The sequence below is a fragment of the Orycteropus afer genome, unplaced genomic scaffold (genome assembly GCF_000298275.1).
Source record: "Orycteropus afer afer isolate SDZICR_OR568_19922 unplaced genomic scaffold, OryAfe1.0 scaffold00042, whole genome shotgun sequence".
Taxonomy (NCBI): Eukaryota; Metazoa; Chordata; class Mammalia; order Tubulidentata; family Orycteropodidae; genus Orycteropus; species Orycteropus afer.
The window spans coordinates 13,081,313-13,101,529 of NW_006921629.1; the positions used below are offsets into that span (position 1 = coordinate 13,081,313).

The 20,217-nt window shown below is 48.4% G+C and overlaps 1 protein-coding gene across 1 annotated transcript in view; it reads right to left on the bottom strand.

The window, feature by feature from the left end:
- Positions 1-6,814: 6,814 nt before the first annotated feature.
- ZZEF1 (zinc finger ZZ-type and EF-hand domain containing 1) overlaps positions 6,815-20,217 on the bottom strand; it is a 155,797-nt gene continuing 142,394 nt past the window's right edge. The window contains exons 47-55 of the mRNA XM_007937490.2: positions 19,057-19,192; positions 18,607-18,966; positions 16,900-17,043; positions 15,196-15,364; positions 14,922-15,020; positions 14,300-14,465; positions 9,427-9,580; positions 8,692-8,763; positions 6,815-6,895 (exon numbers count right to left, since the gene is read on the bottom strand). Coding sequence (XP_007935681.1) covers positions 6,815-6,895; positions 8,692-8,763; positions 9,427-9,580; positions 14,300-14,465; positions 14,922-15,020; positions 15,196-15,364; positions 16,900-17,043; positions 18,607-18,966; positions 19,057-19,192 — 1,381 coding nt within the window. The remainder of the gene's footprint in view (positions 6,896-8,691; positions 8,764-9,426; positions 9,581-14,299; positions 14,466-14,921; positions 15,021-15,195; positions 15,365-16,899; positions 17,044-18,606; positions 18,967-19,056; positions 19,193-20,217) is intronic.

A 20,217-nucleotide genomic window follows, 5' to 3' on the forward strand; every position in this document is an offset into this window, starting at 1 on the left:
ATATCTATATATATATATATTTATATATAATTTGCAAATAACTTGTAAAAAATTAAGATGTTACCTCCCATTACTATTATTTGCTCAATTCATCACAAAATTCTAGCAATTTTTGCTTTCTGTAATTTCTTGTGGGATTTGGTGCTGAAAGGTGATTATATATATACATATATACACATATATAAAAACCAAAACGCCATCAAGTCGATTCCAACTCATAGCAACTTCCTTTGGGTTTCTGATGCAGTAAATCCTAATGGAAGTAGATTGCCCAGTCTTCCTTCCATGGAGTGGCTGGTGGATTTGAACCACCAACCTTCTGGTTAGCAGTCAAATGCCTTAGGTACTAGGCCACTGGAGCTCCATATGTGTGTGTGTGTGTGTATGCAGAAGTCAGAGCTTTACATACACACACACACACACACACACATATGTATATCTGCAAAAGGTGGAAACCTGTTAGACAAGAAAAATTAATATATTTTCCACTAATAGAAAGTGATAGAAAACTGGTAAGACTGCACCCTATCAAAGGTGGAAAACTTTCGAGACCCGGAAAAACAAGGCAGTCCTATCTAGTTCTGGCTCTCGTAGGTTTCACTGTGTGTGTGTAATTGCGAATGACTCTTCATCCGCAGAAAATATTGATAAATAACTTTTTGTCCATTTATTTGTCTTGAAGTAAATGGCCTGATGTTAAATGACCCCGATTTTCTACTTGGATCTGATTTCCCTATCTGTAGTCTTTTCCATTTAACCTTTTTGTTTTTAAATAGGTTGCTTTCGATGTCTCTGTTTCTGTGTGATGAATGTCCATCCTCACTAACAGGTAGGCTGCCTGCCTCATCGTGGGCATCTTGCCTGGCATTGCTGCTGCGTGTGGACCAGGCGAGAGACATGTGGACCAGCTCAGCATGGGGTGCCATGTTGCTCAGAGGTCCTGAGACGACAACCTGGAAATTCGGGGGGGTCTCTCAACAGCTTCCTGAACATCGACATTAAACGAAGGCTAGAGAACCTCAGTTAATAGCTTGGGCAGACTCACTCACATGAAGGAAACAGAGAACGGCTTTCAACACTGGGATGTGGTTTGGTCTGCAGTTCAGACTGTAAAGGACAGAGAACGAACGCCTGGTACTTTGCCCTTTGGGAAGCTCCGGAGGGAATCAGGGAGGGGTGATGATAGAGGAGGGAGTGGGGGCCGAGGCCAGAGAGAGACAGACAGAAATAAGGACTCGACATCTCTGTGGCCCTGGAGTCTAGCCTTACCTGGAGCCAGATATATTTTTCAGTTTTGTGAGCCAATAGATTCTCTTTTAAAATTAAGCTAGCTTGGAGTGGGTTTAACTTGCAATGGAAGAAGTCCCAAAGAACCCTGGGACAGTGCCTCCAAGTTAAAGTCTAGAACCTCCTTGGGGATGATGAGCAAGGCCACACACGCAGGAATCCCTATAAAGGAGAATAATAATGTTGGCCACAGCCGCAGCATAATACCCTCTGTGGCCTGACTGGACACTGTCAGCCCTTTTTCACTTCAGAGATGTTTGCATATTTTCTGTGTATTGTTCACATTATTAAAAACTCCTGGTGGTACAGTGGTCAAGCACTTGGCTGCTAATCAAAAGGTTGGCAGTTTGAACCCAACAGCCCCTCTGAGATAGATATGGCAGTCTGCTTCCATAAAGCTCAGCCTTGGAACCTGTAGGGGGCAGTTCTACTCTGTCCTATGAGTCAGAATTGACTTGAGGGCAACAAGTTTGCTTTTGGTTTTGGTTCATATTAACGTGATGAGTCAAAGAGAGCTTTTTTTTTTTTTTTTTTTAACTTATTAGAGCCAAATGATTGCATCAATTTGAGTTGGAAATGCTTTAGTTGCATTACAGGCCACCCAACCACAAACATTAACACACACATATCTGAAGGCTGGTAGTTCCATGGTTCATGCAGGCGCTCAAATGACGTAATTGAGGAGTCAGACTACTTTGCTCTGCTCGACAGCGTTGGCGTGTTGGCCCTTCAGCCATCAGCTCCTGACCGATGGCCGAGGGCCTGCTCTCACGCCACAGCCAAAGGGAGGACACAGCAGCAGTGGTATAATTCCTTCCACCAGCCTCCCAGCAGACTGCAGCCTAATTCCCTTTGGTCACAACTGGGTCACACAGCCATCCTAGCTGCAAAAGGGGCTGGGAAAGTGGGTCTCTGCAAAGGGAAATGGGACTACCAGGAGTGACTTCAACCAATCATGACTTTATTCGGGGGCTAATGCCTCTCCCAAGATTAAAGTATCTACAGTCACTACCTGCAAATAACGATTCTATGAGCACAGAAGGGGAGCGGGTAGAGAAGGGCAGTTTGGTAATCAACAGCGCCTGCCTTAGCTCTCCATCCAAGAGCCTGGGTCTCTCATAGGGTGGTTTCCGTGGAGCCCCAACGCACACTTTGCACGCTGCGGGAAATGTGTGTGGGGTGAAGGAATGTCTGTACGCCGCCATGATAGCAGCTTTAGGGACAACCACCATCAAGCCAGTCTGGCTGTGTCATCATTTCCTGTGTGATTCCAAGCTAACTCCTCACAGCTTCTATTTCTTTATTAAATGAGGAGGTTTGGGTGGAGGAACTGTTTCCCTTCAGTTCTAAAAAGGTCAAGTTCAAACTGCCTTTTACCTCTGCGACTTTCTGAATTAATCTCAGCAGGTGGCCTGCTCCGCTTTCTAGCCAAGCCAAGGGAGCCATGCTGACAGGGTAGGGCACAGATGGAGGAAACAGAGCCAAGTTCTCCAGACCCGTTTCTCCGAGTAAAGCCCCAGTGTGCTCAGGCAACTTGGGGCAGCAGGTAACAGGCGAACATGTTAGCACGGGCTCTAGAGGGAGACTCGGTCACCTGGCCCTGGAAGCACCAGTTCTTACACTCTCACACTGCACCGGTTTCCTCCCTGGCCTCACAGTGCTGAAGGCTGAAGCTGGGCCAAACCTCTGCCCAGGCTTCTCTACGAGGCAGTTCAGGGGTTGCAGGATGTGTCCCTAAAAGCCACTCTCCATCTGGAAAAAAAGGGCTTTAAAGGTTTGGAAGTTCAGCCCCCATAAAAGGATCTCTAATTTGCAAGTTTGGGCCGCTGCCTCAGTCCTCGGCAACAGGAGCCTGAGAAGGGTCAGAACAGTAGGTGGCTAAGACAGAGACATGAGGGAGGAGGACGAGGGAAGTGAGACCCAAGTTCAGTCAGACCAGGAGCTCTGGTGGCGGAGTGGTTAAGCAACTGACTGGTAACTGCCAGGTCACTCAAATTCACCGGCTTTCTCCACGGGAGAAAGATGACCGTTTGCCTCCAGAAAGCTTTAGTCTCGGAAACCCTGTGGGGCAGTCTACTCTGTCTACAGGGTCGCTATGAGCTGGGAATTGACCCGACGGCAGCGGGTTTCATCTCTTCAGACCAGTAAACCGGTTGCTGTGGAGTCGATTCTGACTCGTGGGGACTCCATGTGCATCAGAGCTGGGCTCCACAGTTTTCAATGGCCGAGTTTTGTGGGTTTTTTTTTTGAAATAGATCACCTAGGCTTCTTTGAGTGCCTCTGGGTGGGCATGAAACTCCGGCCTTTTGGTTAGCACACTAACCATTTGCACTGCCCAGGGATAGGGCCCAAAGGCAAGGAAGGAGAAAGCCAGTCCCTGGGGGAGCAGGGGGCCCTCGGATCACGACCACTCCTCCCTTCTGGCCGCGTTCAGTGTCTGGGAGCTGCAAAGCAGTAAAGGATGGTGGGATGGGGAAGGGGTGTCGGCTAGAAAGGAGCGGACTCGGGGAACACTATGTCCAAACATCTGAAGAGCTGTGCACAGGCAGAGGCAGAGCTGAGCCCTCCAAGGCCCAGGAAGCAGGGGGAAGCTAAGGCCTTGAATGGCCTGAGGAGGGAGGGAGGGGCATCTCCTCACTGAAGGCTGCAGTCAAGGTTCGTGGGGACAGGAGGGGAAGGCGAGAAGTGGCTCAAGCAACACTCAAGGATGGGCTAGGGAATCTTCCATTCCTTCCAACCCTGAGGACTTGGGCTTGGTAAAAGCTCCTAGTATTTTATAATCTTCACAAGAAAGACAGAAGAGGAAGGAGGTGGGGGAAAAAAAAGTCCACACACAATTGTATTCTTTTTATATAGAATTTGTACAATATATTTCTCTTCATTTGCATATTTTACTCACAATTTAACATCCTTTTTACAGGCTGAACTCACCCAGCTGATATAATCAAAATTCTATCTTTCAGCCAAATAAGAAAAATTCAGAATTGTAAACCCGTAAGAAAACAAATTAAAAACAATGATGAAAATAAGTCACTCCTCTCCTTAGAACAGTGTGTGTCTGTACAGCGTATGTGGTTGGGACGGAATCTCTGTGGATCAGGCGCGCTTTCCCTCGCCACCCCTCCTCCTGCCAGCTCCCTGGTCCAGGCCTGCCCCCCGGGTCAATGGGATGAGGGTCTTGAGGGAGATCCGTGGGGACATCACTCACCCAGCTGGGCACCAGGAGGGGGGGAGCCCGAGGCCTCGCTAGGGCTAGAGGAACCTGGCCCTGGCTGGGCAGCGCAACCCAGTGGCTGGCAGCAGAGGCGGCGGCAGGCCACAGGGAGGCCAGGCCAGGCGGGAGGGCCCTGCGGGAAGAGTAGCAGCTGTGCGTGCAGGAAAAACCTAGGCTTGTTCTAGGCAAACTGAAGAGACCAGAACAGTGAGGGGGGGGGGGTATGGAGAGAAGCTGTGGCGAGTCCAGCGTTTATTTACAAATCATCTTCCTGATGGGAGGGTGGGGAGGCAGAGCTGTTGGCGGCTGCTCACTCACCTACCCCCACCCCCACTGAGAGTCGGGGCGGGGGCAAGGCAGGCTGTGCGACCCCATCTACCTCACAGGCCGTCGAGTGACTGAGCCCACTGTGGGGCCCTCCTCTCCACGCACCAAGACTTGTTCTCTGCGGTTTCTCTCCTGGGAAGCTCTTCCCTGTGAGACCTCCCCGGGTCTGGGGGCAAGGACTGTGGGGCCTTTTCCGGGGGTACAGGCAGCTTGCAAAGCAAGGCTGGGTTTGGGCCAAGAGGAAAGGATAGGGAAGGGGTGTCCATGGAGCCGGCAGCATCTGTCTACTCAGGTCCCAATAACACGGGGCGACACAGCCAGGCTCTGACCTCTGGCCAGGCTGGATCCCCAAGGTACCATGCCACGATGGCTCCAGCTGCACCCCAGGACCTGGCTGAGAACCTCATTCTAGGACTGCAGAAAGTTACCGCCCCCTTTCTCCTGATCTAGAAGGGAAAGCACTCTCTCATTAAGAAGCTCCCAGAACCTGGAGTCTCAGGGGCTTCCAGTCCAGAGTCCTGCAAACCTGGCAGAGGGGTTTTCAGAGGTCAAGGGGCAAACTGGGCCTGGTAATGCTGACCTGGCCCCTGTCAGCCCTGGCTATGGAGACCTGTCCTTGGGAAGCTGGTAAGTACCACTAGGACTGTCCACAGCTCACGTGTCAATCCAGATTCACACTCCGAAGCTTGGCTTTGGAAAGAGAATCATCATCAGCACTTCAGGGCAAGACTGAGAAACAGAGACGGAAAGGGAGAGCAGCCCCGCTGGAGCTGATGTAGTTGTTGCTAGACAAGCGACAGCCAGACCACCACAGAGCCCCAGGTGGCAGGACGTCCCAATTACCACTGAGCAGAAATAAAACCACTTTTTTTTTTGTTTTTTAAATTCCTAAAATAGGAATGATTTCCAACTCTTTAGGTACCAAAACAAAACAAAAACCCAAACCCACTGCCATTGAGTTGATTCCAACTCATAGCAACCCTATAGGACAGAATAGAACTGACCCACAGGGTTTGTAAGGCTGTAAATCTTTACAGAAGCAGACTGCCCCATCTTTCTCCCACAGAGCTGCTGGTGGGTTCAAACTGCTGACCTTTTGGTTGGCAGCCAAGTGCCTTAACCACTGCGCCACCAGGGCTCTTTTCAGGTACAGAAGTTACAAAGTATTCCTCAAGTTCTGCCACTTCCACACAAACCAAATTTGTCCCCTATTAGGTCAACTCTGAGGCCCTCTCAAGGGTGTCTGGGGGTTTGTTCTAAAACCACGAGGTGCAAACTGAAATGTATTGGAAAAGCAACCACTAAACAGGGCTGATGGGTATGTGGGAGGCGGTGCAGAAGCAGGTGTGCACAGGCGGCGACTGGCTGCTCCCAAGGGCACTTGTTCTCTCCGAGGGTCTCTGGGCCGGGCTGGGCCATGGTGGGTGCCGGCTCAGCACAGCCTTGTACTGAAAGCCTGGGGATCAGGTGGCAGCCGGAAGGACTCGCACTGGTTCTGGTCTGGATTGCCCAGTCTTAAGAAGCAAAGCAAAAGAGCAGTTCTCATGCCAGGTGTCTGCTGTTGCAGGTCTTACTGAGAAAAGCGGCTCTGGGAAGAGTCTTGTTTTTACCCAAAGGGCAAGTGCAGGCAGTTCCAGCTCAACTCAGACCCAATTCTTCCCATCGAGGCTGGTTCCAGGTCTTCTGGGGCCTTCTGCCTAGACAGAGCCTGGAGAAGGCTGGCCTTTGAACAGCCTTCCAAAGGGCCTCCTGGCTGCCCTCTCCAAGCACTTCTGCTCGGCTCTGCCCCTTCGGACGTGCTGTGGTGTATGCATGTGTGCAAGTCTGTGACACGGGAGTTCTTGGAGATGTGGCTGCTTTGTGTTCCAATCAGAGTGGACGTGGGAGCTCATGGAGAGCCACAGGAATTTTCCTGAATGAGTTTAGATGTCTGCCCTGCAATCCCTGTGGACAGATTAGGCAGAGTCACGCCCACCATACCAAGGGCTAACACTCCACATTCCAGAGGAGGGTGGCCTTGTTTGGGTAGTTGATGGCCAGGCTGATAGCAGCGATGTTCTGCAGAGCCTGTGGGAGGGAGAAAGAGTAATTGCAGTGTCAAGAACCATTCACTTGCTCACCCATTAAGCGACTGAACAAGGCCCACAGCTGAGCAGTTAGGGAGGAGGAGGGCAGAGAGAAGCCAGACGTGGCTCCCTTCCCTTGGAGGACTTAAGGCTAGAGCAAGAGATACAAAGCTACAGACACCAGGCGCAAGCTAGGCATCCTCACTGCTACGAGAGGGGCAATTACGATGCTGTGAGGTTCAGCACATGCAGGGGGCACTGTCTGTTGGGAAAGCTCTTGAGGGAACGGGAACGACACCAAGGTGGTCATGGCACACACAGGAACCGAACAGCCAGTGCTGGGGGACCCAGAAGGGGCCGAAAACAACCCTGGGAAGGTACTGGAATGTGGATGCCCAGGAAGCCAGGCAGTGGAGGGTGGTGGGGACAAGGCCGAGAGGCTCATGCGGAGAAGCTGCAGAACACTGGCCCGGCCCACGTCAGCTGTGGGGGTTCAGAAGGAGGGTGAGGAGGCAACAGACTGCACGTGGGGGCTGGGGAGAGGGAGAAGCCCCCGTGACGCTGCCATATTGAGCTTTCTGTGCCTAACTTGTTAAATTTCAAAATTTAGTTGTATGAGGCCACCAAGCCAGTGGGGGAGAGGGTGGCAATGTTGGCAGGTATCAGTTAGCAGCGGAAGGAGTTGTCACTCCACCTATAGCCTCAGGAGAATTCACACAAACTCATCTGTATCGATGCAGGAGTTTCCATGTCTAAGCAGACACTCTAAAGCCTGTTATCAGTAGAGGAGGCCCTCTCTTTTATGGGGACAAGGAACAGAGTGGGGGCTCAGGCAGGGCTCTGGCCTCAGAGTCCCCATCTGTCAATGTGGGGACTGGATCTGTCAATGTGGGGACTGGAACACATGTTCTCTAATGTTCAAGGATTCTGTAGGTTAGAGGTTCTCAATGTGTGGTGTGGGGTAATGCGGGTTCCCAAGACCCTTTCAGGGAGTCCACAAGGTAAAAACTATTTTCATAATGACACTAAGACATGATTTTGCCTTTTCCACTTTCATTTTTTCATGAGTGTACAGCAGAGTTTTCCAGAGGCTAATTGTGATGACACAACAGACTAATGGTAGAAACAGACATGAAAATCCAGCTGTCTTCTATTAAATCAGACATTAAAGAGATTTGCAAAAGTATGTAACACAAGGCCACCTTTCTCAGGTTTTTTTTGGTCAAATATAGTTGTTTTTCACAAAACATTCTATTCACTTTAACATGAAATGGGTTTATTATTTTAGGATAAGTAATGAAATAAATGTTGAAAATTCTTTTCAGTTTTAATTTCTAATGTTGCCAGATATAATGGACGTAAGCAAAAAGCTTTCTGGGTCCTTGATAATTTACAAGTCTAAAGGGGTCCTGAGACCAAACAGCTGTCAGAGAGGATTTCTTCTGCCAGGGAAGCAAAGTAGATCCAGAAATATCTGAAACCTAACCCTGTGGAAACTTCAGGGATCAGCCAAACTGTAAATTTAAGACATTGGTTGTTTTGATTTTAAAAACACAAATTCTTGTTAGTGTCTTCTGACCCCACAGTTTAATATGAGTGACACTGATAAATGGGGCTTGACTACTTGCTCTGGAAACCAGAAGGAAATTACTGAATTGGAACAGAGTGCTGTGTAAACTCGGGATTCTGTGCCCATGATGCAATGCACAGAGAGCCCGTGTCCTGGGGGATGGTGAGATGGTGTTATCCTGCCAGGGGAGCAGCTACAGAGGCTCTGCGGGGGCGGGGGGGCAGTACCTGTGCTGCACAGCGGAGAAGGTGGTCGTCGGTGGTTAAGGCCAGCAGGTAGTCCTGCAGCAAGCCAAGCTCCTACCGAGAAAGCACAGGCTCTGTGAGCACAAGGCTGGAAGCCCAGTGCAGCTGCCACATCCACCAGGAGAGCCCACTCACAAGAAAATGAAGCCTGGAGGGGAGAACCAGTGCCCATCCCCCACCAAGTCACGGAAGGAGTCCATCTGGGAGCTGGGGCCGGGTGCCTGGTTCTAGGTCTGGTTCTACCCTTTACTAACCCACAGGTAACTGGGCAGGGAACCCCTGATCAGGTCAGCTTCCTCATGTGTAAAATGAGGGGAATGAACTAAAGAACTGAAAGGTCCTTTCATCTCTCACAATCAATGAGTCTATTGTGCTGAGGGAAGGGGAAAAAAAGAGGAAGAAGAAGAAAGAACTCATCCGTTTTATTTTCCAAAACTCACTGTTGTCAAGGGCTGGTCCAAGGCAATTTTTTTTCCATTGGCTTTAAGCCTGACAAAACAAACAGCCCTGGTGCTGACCTGAGGGCTTCCCAGGCTGAGGAGAGGTGAGGATGCCAGACTGTGGGGCAAACCTACCTCCTCCGCAAGTCTAACAAGAGCCTGACGGCCCTGAGGCTTAGGAAGGGGGCTGTGAGTCCCGCCCTCCCACCAGGGCCCAGGAGGTGGTGCTGTGCTACCCTGGCCAACACCTGGGATGCGAGGCTGGCAGGGCCCTCACCTGGGCACGGTTCTCAGCGACGAAGAAGAGCTCAGTGAGGGCTCGGTGCAGGGGGAGCAGGATGCCGGGCTGTGTCACGTCCTCAAAAAGACTGTACTCCATCTGGGTAAAGAGCTGCCACAGGGGCTTTAACAGCGTAAGGTCACAGAGGTCACTGCGGAGACAGCCACAGGAGTGGGAGTCAGCACATGTGGGACCACGCGCAGGGTCAGGCTGATGCAACTGCAGCTCTGCCCCCAAACATCTACTGATGTGAATATGAAACAGTCTCCCCACCTCCAAAAACACCAACAGCAAACAAGGAATGGGGCAGAACCCAAACTTCAAAGCACCAAGAAAACTGATGAGCCTGGCCAGGGCTTTGAACCGGTTCATTCTGGTTCTGCCCCCAGCTGATAATTTGCCTTTCCACCCAGATACATTGAATCAGAATCTACATCTGTGGATCTCATTAAACTAGATTCTGATTCAGTGTATCTGGGTGGAAAGGCAAATTCTCAGCTGGGGGTTGAATCAGAATGAACTGGTTCAAAGCTCTGATCCTGGCATACATTCACTATGAATTACTGAACATTTTAAAAAGTGGTTGTTGGAAAAACCTCAAAATATAAAACAGCATATATAGTACTGCAAAACTACATTAAAAACAACAGTTAACAAACTTGCCAAAAAATATTATCAGTAGTTGTCCCTGAATTTTCTACAATGCTCAATGCTTTTATAGTAAGAAAAAACAAACAAACAACTATTTAAAAGACAGTAACAATAATGATTAATATGATCTTAGGCTTATACAACATAAGAAACATGTTGGCAAGACTGTCCTGGCCAGAAATCTTTATCCTAAGCAAAGCAGGGGAGCTCTGGTAGTGTAGTGCCTGAGGCACTTGACTGCTAACCAGAAGGCTAGCGGTTCAAACCCACCAGCCACTCCCCGGAAGGAAGGCTGGGCAATCTACTTCGGTAGTGATACTGCCTCGGAAACCCAAGGAGGGTCGCTGTGAGTCGGGCCCGACCTGACAGCACACGACAGCAAGCAAAGCAGGTCCTTTTCCAGCAGAGGTCTGTTGAGAGACTGAAATGATTCCAGAGGGAGGGTGCACTTTAATTCCAGCTCAACCTCCTTCAGAGGAGGAAAATTATGACATACATTATACTCAGGAATGTGCACCACGGTTTTATACATATAATCTTAGATTTTGGTTTCTCTCTTTAACATATAACTTGAAAAAGAATTCCATACATTTAAATGTAATCCCAATCATTTTCCCCTGGAGGAATAAATCTCCACAAAGTACAGAGGTGGGAGAATTTGGTTGGATCTGGAGACAGCTTTACAGAAGGTTTTTCAGGAATGCACTTACAGGGTGAAATTAAACGCACCTGTGCTGCTGGGACTGGGACCATGGCCTGTCTGCCATCCTTCCCCTCTGCCCTCTAGTGTGGCCTCTGGGTGAAGCCCACAAAGCCGACACTTTTCTATAATCTCTAAGGTGAGTGACTGTGAAACCCCAAGGGTGGCAAGGCATCCTGGGCGTCCCCCCCGGGTTCCGGTATGAGGAGTGCTCGAGCTAACTGACTGGAAAGAAGGTTGGTGACAGCTGGCGAGCTGTGCCAGATGGATCCTTGGGGAAGCCCGGAAGAGCCCACCTGCCTGAAGACAGCGGAGGCGTTCCGTGTTTCACAGGTGTCACTCAACCAGAGACTTCTCCTGGAAGCCGCTCTCAAGTGAGCAGACCTAAGCCACATCGGGCGAGTGGCCCTGGCGTTTGCAAGATGAAATGGCAGTTACGGGGACCGTGCCCATGTTCTTCTCTCTCCCTGCCTTCCGCCAACCCATGGACCAGCCGTTACTTTTTCTCCCTGACTTACCCACTGCCATCAAGTTGATTCCAACTCACAGAGACCCCCACTGGGTTTCCGAGGCAGGGAATCTTTACAGAAGCAGATTGCCCAGTCTTCCTTCCACGGAGTGGCTGGCGTGTTTGAACCACCAACCTTCTGGTTAGCAGTCAGATGCCTTAGGCACCGTGCTACCAGTCTTCTTTTATTTTTATAATAACAGCTCCATATTACAGACAACCTGTTACTGTGAATATTATCATTCTCTGTGTCTGTGTGTCTTAAAGATGCAGGAACTAGGGACAGTGAAGCTTTAATAGGTGGGGCCCACTCAAGGGGGTGGGACTGATTACCTGCATGATATGTACGAAACAAGAGCCACACAAATTTAAAAAATTACCCACACTTTCCTCCTGAGACAAGAACCAGGACAACTATGTCTCTCATCCCACTGTGTTGGAGGTCCTGGCTAGTACAAAATGACAAAAACAGGCAGACAGACAGGGACTGAGAGGAAGAAATGGAATTCATTATTTGCAGATGAGATGACTGTGCAATGAGTACTCTACACATAGACTCTTAGAGGTCAGCATGATCAATAAGGTCAATATATTGCAATTAATTCTATTTCTGTCTGGAGTCCCTGGCTAGGGCAAATGGCCACTGCACTTGGTCGCTAACCCGAAGGCTGGTGGGTGGAGTCCACACAGAGGCCCCTCAGAGGAAAGGCCTGGTGACTCACTTCTGAAAAATCAGCCCCTGGAAACCAAAGAGCACAGCTCTGGTCCTACACGTGGGATCACCAAGGGCATGAGAGACGTCAAACACTTGGGAATAAATCTAACAAAACATTTTGCAAATCCTCTACCCAAAAAATGACAGTTTCCTACAATTACTAGGAGAAATGGAACAAGACCTAAACAATGGAGGAATGGATAAACAGCTGTGGATTGGAGGGGCCAATGTTCTAAAGATCTCGATTCTCCTGAAACTGACCCAGGGAGTCAATCTAAATCCTGTGAGTGTGCATGTGTCTGTGCATGTGTGTGTACATATGCAAGGGGTCAAAAACAGCCAAGATAATCTTGAAGATGAAGCACTAAACTGGGGGATTTACATTACTAGATATATACATTTTTATAAAGCCGTAACTTAAGACACTGTGGTAATGGCACAAGGATAACCAAATAGACGAATGAAGAAGAGACCAGAACAGATTCATACCTATGGGGACACCTGATTTATGACTGGGTGGCAACTGCACTGTGGTGAGGGGCATTGTGGCCCATAGAGTCAACTAGAAAGCCATATGGAAAAACTAATGTTGACACCTTACCTCATATCATACTCTAAAATCCAGGTGGACTGTACATCTAAACGTTAAAAGACAATACACTTTGAGAAGATAACAGGAATATCTTCATGACCTTGGAGTTAGTCAAAACTAAAAAACTAAACTCACTGCCCTCAAGTCGATTCTGACTCATAGCAACCCCCTTCGAGTTTCTGAAGCTTATAAATCTTTACCGAAGTAGATTGACCATTTTTCCTTCTGTGGAGTGGCTGGTGGCTTTGAACTGCCAACCTTCTGGTTAGCAGTCAAATGCCTTAGGCACTACGCCACCAGAGCTCCTTGGAGTTAGCCAAACATGTCTTAAATAGGACACAAAAAGCTCTACCAAACAGGAAATGGCTCATGAATTAGCAGACATTAAAATTAGAAGCTTCTTTTCAGCAAAGACACCATCAACAGATAAAAAGGCAAGTCACAGAGTGGGAGAAGACATCCCCATTACATATACCTGACAAAGGACTTGTCCAGAATGTATAAAGAACTCCCCTAAACCCATAGAAAGAGAGAAGTCAAAAGAAAAGTGGGGTGATTGAAGGCCCATCACAAGAAGATATCCAAATACAAAATTATATGAAAAGACATTCATCCTCATTAGTAGTCAGGGATATGCAAATTAAAACCTTAATATGCTATTTCACATCACCCAAAATGGCTGAAATTAGACAGCTTGAAAACACTAAGTGTTTGCAAGAATATGGAAAAGTCTGAACCCCATATACTGCTGTTGTAAGTGTAAACTGGTATAATTACTTTGGAAAACTGATTAGCAGAATCTACTAATGCTGAACACATATAAACCCTAAGACCTAGCAATTCCACTTAAAACAAATGCACACATATGTGCATCAAAAGAACATACATACGAAAATGTGTACAGTACCATTATTTGTACTAGCAAAAAACTAGAAACAATACAAATGATAATCAGTGGTAAAACAGATACATAAATTGTGATATATTCATATGATGAAATTTTATATACCAATAAGCAAGAATTAAGGAACTCTGGTGGTGCAGCGCTTAAAGTATTTGGCTGCTAACCAAAAGGTTGGCGATTCAAACCCACTAGCCACTCCATGGAAGAAAGATGAAGCAGTCTGCTTCCATGAGTTGGGATCAAATTCGATGGCAGTGAGTCTGGTTCTTGAGAGTGTTTCACACAACAACATGGATGAATCCTACAAACCGTATGATAAGCAAATGGTAAAAAGCCAAACACACAATGACTAGGATGGGAAGTACAGGAGGGGTTCTGGGATGCTTGTACTTTTTTATTTCTTGATCTGAGTGGTACTTCCACGGGTGTGCTAACTTTATGATCATTCACCAAGCTGAACACAACTATCTTTAAACCAACAGTTTGTCAGTGTTCACCCCACCAGAAACCAGTATATTCTGATCCATGGTGTCTTTGTCTCTCTGCAGGCTTTATCCCTTTGAACTGAACTCCAACATGTCCTTCCTTTGCCACCCCACAGAAGCCTGGCCATCTCTGTGTCATCCTCACCAGGCTCCTTGGGGTGCTTCCCTCCATCTCAGCACCCACCTACCACGTGACGGTCATCACCTCCATCCATGGCCATCTTTCCCACTGAGGGTCAGGGCCCACAGACAGACAGAGAGCCCTTAATGTGTGATGAGTAAGTAAGCAAACAAGTGGCCCAAGCAGCTGCTTACCTGTGTGTACAGCATCGCACAATCTTCAGAAGTAAGTGGATGGCTTTCAACCGCTGATGACCAGTCTGGCGACAGGCCACACCCACTAGCCATTCCCAGATTCTGCCCAGTGGGAGGTGTGGCACAACTCTTTCTTCTGACAACATCTGCTTCAAAATCTCGAATCCTGGCCAACCCCCACAAAGCAGACATTTTGAAAATAAAGTCTAACAATGGTGTGATATACTCATATAATGAATTAATTAAGATTTATAAATTTTACAAACTGCTCAGGTTTTAATAAATAGGATGAAGCAATTATGATCATTTAAATTTTGCCAGAAATTAAGTCTTTTGGAAAAATAATGTAAGAGCAACACTGTCAGTTCCTCCTCTTCACAAGAAGCCCCAGCAAATTCTAGGAAAACAAGTCTTTTTTAGACTCTTCTAGGGGCCATCCAAGTTTACAACTAGCCAACTACGTCATGTTCAAAGGTGACAGGTGTGAGCTGGTGAGATGAATCTGCTGACATCTTAGAGAAAAGCATCTGCTTTGATTTCAACGAAGACCAAGGAAATGATGGCACATACTCCCACAGCCCTGGCAGGCAGCTCACATAGAGGGCAAGACCAGGACACTCACCTGTCTGGAACCGCCCCAGGTGTCCGGCTGTCACAGTGAATTTGTAGCCCCACTCGGTGTTGCTCATGTCAGAGGTAAAACGGTAATACAGAGTATCTCCTGGGTCACACAAGAATCAGAGAAAGATCAGGATATGGGAACAACAGGGAATGGCAATTGAGGTGTTTCTGATAAAATACATTAAACTCATTTTTAAATCCTCTGATAATTTCCCTTCCCAATATTAAGCTCCAATGTTTAATGTTAAGAGTCTACATAACCAAGTATTTACTACCTGGAAGCTCAAAATCTTTCCATTTCTGTTGTGATCCACTGAAGTTGTGTCGATCCTGCTGAAAGTCACTGCTGCTGGACATGGCTAACTCATCACAGCCCTCCTCGGTATTGCACTGAGAGTCAAATTTGATTGAGAGGTAGATGGCACCAGGAATGTGAACTTTATCCTAGGAGGGAAAGGAGAACATATGCTCGCTGGATGTTTGCTGAGGGCTCGGCTCCTGCTCTGTGGCCTGTAACACAAACTGGATATATAAGAATGTGAGGGCCCAGTCCCTGCCTCCAGGAGTTCTCAGTCCAGATGGGAAAAGGAGCTCCCACCCGACTGCAAATACAGTAAGTAGCGCACACGGGCAGAGCAGGCGTGGAGGAACAGGCTTCACCTGGAGGAGGAGGGAAGGCAGAACTGGGCTCATGATGAACGGACAAGGGATGCTCATGCTGTCCGTAAGAATGAAGAGGACAGGAGGAGTTACTGGAGGAGGGAGCGGGAAAGAGGATGGCAAGAGGCAAGGCGAGAGGAGGATGCATTTCAGGCAACGGGGACAGCACTGGACGGGTCTGACGTACGTTGATGTGTCTGCGCTAAAACATGTGCTTTGTGGGCACATGTGCTTGGGGGTTAGGGAGATGGGGATGTGACCCTGGAGAGGATGACCCAGACAGATACAGAAGGAAGGTCTCATGTTATACTTTATCTGGGCAGCAGGGGGTACCCTGGAAAGATTTTAAACAGGAGAAAGCCTTGGTCAGGTTTATACTACGAAAAGGTTAGTCTGACAGCTGGTGTCAGAAAGGCCAGGGCAAGTGCAAGGCCAAGTGCAGGTGTCAGAAAGGAGCAGCTACAGCAACCCCAGAGGAAGAGGATGAGAGTCTGGGTGCAGTGAAGATGAGATGATCCTACTTGGGGCAGAGCTAACAGATCTGGTGGCTGACCAGATGTGTGTATGTGGGGCCTTGGAAGTAGGGATGGAGCCCAAGAACAGAGGGAGAGAAGGGCTTGAGAAAAGAGGGAGGGAGGAGGTTTAGTGCATTCAAAACAAAACCACAGCTGGCCAACATTCAACCCTCAATGATTTCTGTCATCCACCCGGTTGCTGCAAGGCACCTCCACTGAGAAGCATAAGAAGGTCAGCTACTGAGGCCCTGCCAGGTCCAATATTATAAAAAGGGCTAAAGAAATGCAGGTGGCATTACGTCAACGAGAAATATCGAGGCTGCCCTACCATGTCACATCCAAACTCCCACCTCTGTTCAGATACAAAGTTAAGGCTGAAAAAGATGAGGCTTTTCAGTTCGGGGTCCATATTAAACAAAGGGGCTAAGGTCTCCAAGGGCATGGCCAGACCATCAGGAGAAGGTTAAAGAGCAAGGTGAAACCACATACTCAGACTCCCTGCCTGAAGAAGCCAGAATATACTACAAGGAGCTGTTGTAGGGAAAGTCAACTCTTCTCTAGGGCCAGGTCACCCATATTTTTCTATTAAGGAAAGCTCAGGAGACGGGAAGGCTTGGCTGTACAGAATCCCTGGCTTCAGTGAGCCAGATCTCGGCTTGCTCTGGGAAGGAGGTTTCTAGGTCAGGAGTTTCTAGTGGGGAAGGTGGTGCTGTGGGAGTTAATGAGCTCGATCTCAATGTCTCCGTGCAAGTTCTGCCAGTGCACGCCCTAAGGCTAGGTGAGTCTGGTAGACCCAGGTCATACCTCAAAGTTGGTGTTGTTGTTATATGGGTGCTTTGACTCCCTCACTTGCACCTCCATTCCTGGCTCCTCCATGAACTGGCAGGCAGCCAGGGCCATGGTCCCCAGCATGTTCTCTCGGCAGCCTCGGAGCACCTTCTGCAGGATCTGATGGGACACAAGGCAGGGAACATCAGGGTCTGCTGGTGGCAGGGCCCAGAGCTGCTCCATCAGGAAGAAGGAAGAGTTTATTGCAACCCGAGGCCTGCCCGAAGGGGCTGGCATCATCCTGCCCCTGCCCTAGCCTCTGCAACCCCACTCCCATCAACTACCTATCACTTGAAGGGGCCCTTGCTGTGTATCAGGACACTGTAATCCTGCCAGAGTAACTACTGCTTCAGGGAGGTTTAGAAGAACTAATAGAACCAATCAGAAACAGTCCTGGTCCCTGAAGAGTCCCAGCCTAGTAGGTGCATGGACATATATGGATGTGGAGAAATAATCACAACATAATGTGGTAAGTGTGCAGAGTGAGGTACAAAATAGTAGCTGTAAGGGGCATGAATGGGAGAAGAACACGTTTGAGAAAGGGACACGTTTGCCACTTCCAAAGGAGAAATACAGCTAAAACAAACCTAGAGCCAACATCTCCAGGGCTACGAGGCTCGGGAAGGATCTAGAGAACTCAGGAACTGGGAGTCTTCTTAGACAGGCAAGTTAAGGAGTAGAGGAGAAATTACCTAATAAATCCTGGATGAGATATTGTGGTGTATGTATGTGTGGGTGGGAGGGTGGATGGGTGTGTAAAGGTGGCAAGGGGATAGGAATGAAGAAGGTTCCAAATGTGACTCAAGAGTTCTACACCTGGAGACGAGGAAGATGGTGACAGAATTTTCTAGGCCAGCCAGAAACAGCCCAGGGCTCCTCAGTTCTAGACCAGGGTGTTTTCTGCTACGCTGGGTCCTCTGCTTCTACAGGCAAGAGATGGGAAAGCTGCTTCTACCTCTGTGAAGGTCTGCTGCCTCAGCATGTTTCCAAAGACCAAGGTGAAGATGTGATTTTTTTATTTAAATAAATGGTTTCTATGTTTAAAAGTGAAACTTGAAATTAGACAGCTGTGACCGACCCTACTGAGACCCCAATTCTGTCATCTAGAAGCTAAGAACCCTGCACAAGCTTCCTTGGGTTGCTTTCTTCACCACCAGCTCTCTACCTCACAGGGACAGAATGTGTAAGTGCCAGCTGAGAGTCTGACCTGGCACAGATATTCAAGACACGGTTTCAAACAGAAGACCAGACCCTCACTGGAATGCTCCCTGTGCTCCAGAAGCAGCCTATCAGAGAGCAATGATTAACCATGTCCCCTGGACTTGGTATTACATACCCCAGGGGACATGCGACTGGGCTAGCTAGGAAATTTAGATTTGTAAGTGTGAAACACAAAAGGGAGAGTGCAAAGGTTGGTTTCATGGAATCGTTATTTAAAACAGTCTCTGAGTACCAAGTTAGTCCTAGGCTGTGAGTTGGGTCAGCTCTGGGCCAGCTGTAGAAGTGCTCAACATTCAAGCCTGTTTTTGTTGCAGCCACATCTGTTGGGGTGCTGTACAGACTACAGAGGAAATCCCGCTCCAAGGAGGCACTCACTAGTGGAAGTTTGTTCTAAGATCATGGGGCAGCAGAGATGGGGGAGAGAGGTCAGAGGAGGGGCCAGCTGGGTGAATCTGTAACTACCTTCTCCCACTGTTGCTTTTCTTCCAGCTGCATGAACATATCCAAAATGTAGGTCATATGGGCAGGGCCGCTTAGCTCCAGGATGTCCTCATTCACTGGCACGTGCTCGGGCCACTCGGCGAGCAGGGACGCAAGCACATGGCGTGCATACAGAACAGCCGTGGCCTCATTCACACGGAAAAGGTAGTCACGGACAGCCCTCTTGGTCTTGCAGTTGAGCTCCTTGTGCAGGAGGGCGGCGCTCTTGCTGCGGCGCTGCTTGGCATAGCTCTGCTGCAGTTCACTCTCCGTGCTGGAGATCAGCTTCTGAGTCACCGGGTTCGATTCAGCCGTGGCCTGCTCGCAGCGCACTGGCCGGGACTGCAAACCCAAAAACCACCATTGCAGAGGCCTGGCTTGCTCACAGCGGGAGCTGGGGGGCACTTCGTTTCAAATGTGGAGGCTACATACCAAGCATGGCAAGATAATCATATCTGTATCCACGGCTTTTGCGCTCTGCTCTTCCAGCCTCAGACTCTTGCTGGGCTGCCACCTCTGAGCCAGGGTCCGGATCCTTTCATCAGTGGTGAGCTCATCTCCGTCAAACCTGAAGAGAAGGGGCCCAGAGTTGGGTACTCGAGTTATAGAAAGCCAAGAATTCAACCTGCATTTCAACTTGCTAGAGTTGCTGATCAGAGTTACTTTCAATGTCATTATGCAACTGCACGATCACTTTCCATATTTTGCTAACTGTACTCACAGCACTCATTTATTCATGCATGCAGAATATGTCCCCTTGTGGCTGAGAATGCAAACTGTCCCTCAGGCTCTGTTCTCCCTTTCCACACTTTTAGAAAAGGAGCCCTGGTGGTGCAATGGTTAAGCGCTGGGCTGCCAACCAAAAGGTTGGCAGTTTGAACTCACCAGGCGTTCCGTGACAGAAAAGACCTGATAACCCACTCCTGTAAAGATTACAGTTTAGGAAACCCTATTGGGTAGTTCTGCTCTGTCCTACAGGGTTAGCATGACTCAGAATCAACTTGACAGCACACAGCATAATTTCAGAAACAAAGTTCCCTGAAATCTTAGCAGGACACACTACCACCCAGCTAGAGAACAAAGTTCCCAACACACTCTGCAGCTAGATGTAGTGCTGCTACTAGGGTCTTGGAGAAACACATACACACACACACAACCAAAAAAAACCAAACTCACTGCCATCGAGTCGATCCTCACTCATAGCGACACCTCCTTGGGTTTCAGAGGTGGTATCTCTATGGAAGTAGATTGTCCAATCTTCCTTCCAAGGAGTGGCTGGTGGGTTTGAACCATCAGCCTTCTGGTTAGCAGTCAAATGCCTCAGGCACTACACCACCAGAGCTCCTATATATACACATATACATATGTAGTTGTTGTTGTTGTTATGTGCCATTGAGTCGGACCTGACTCATAGCGACCCCTCCTTTTTTGTTAAACCTATCTAGCAATTTTCCCTCCCCTCCCTGGTAACCAACACAACAAAGAAAGTTTCCTTCCATATGTAAACCTTTTCATGACCTTTTATAATAGTGTATTTTTTTTTTTTTTTTATTAGGATTTGGGTGAAGATTTAGAGAGTAAATTCACTTTTCA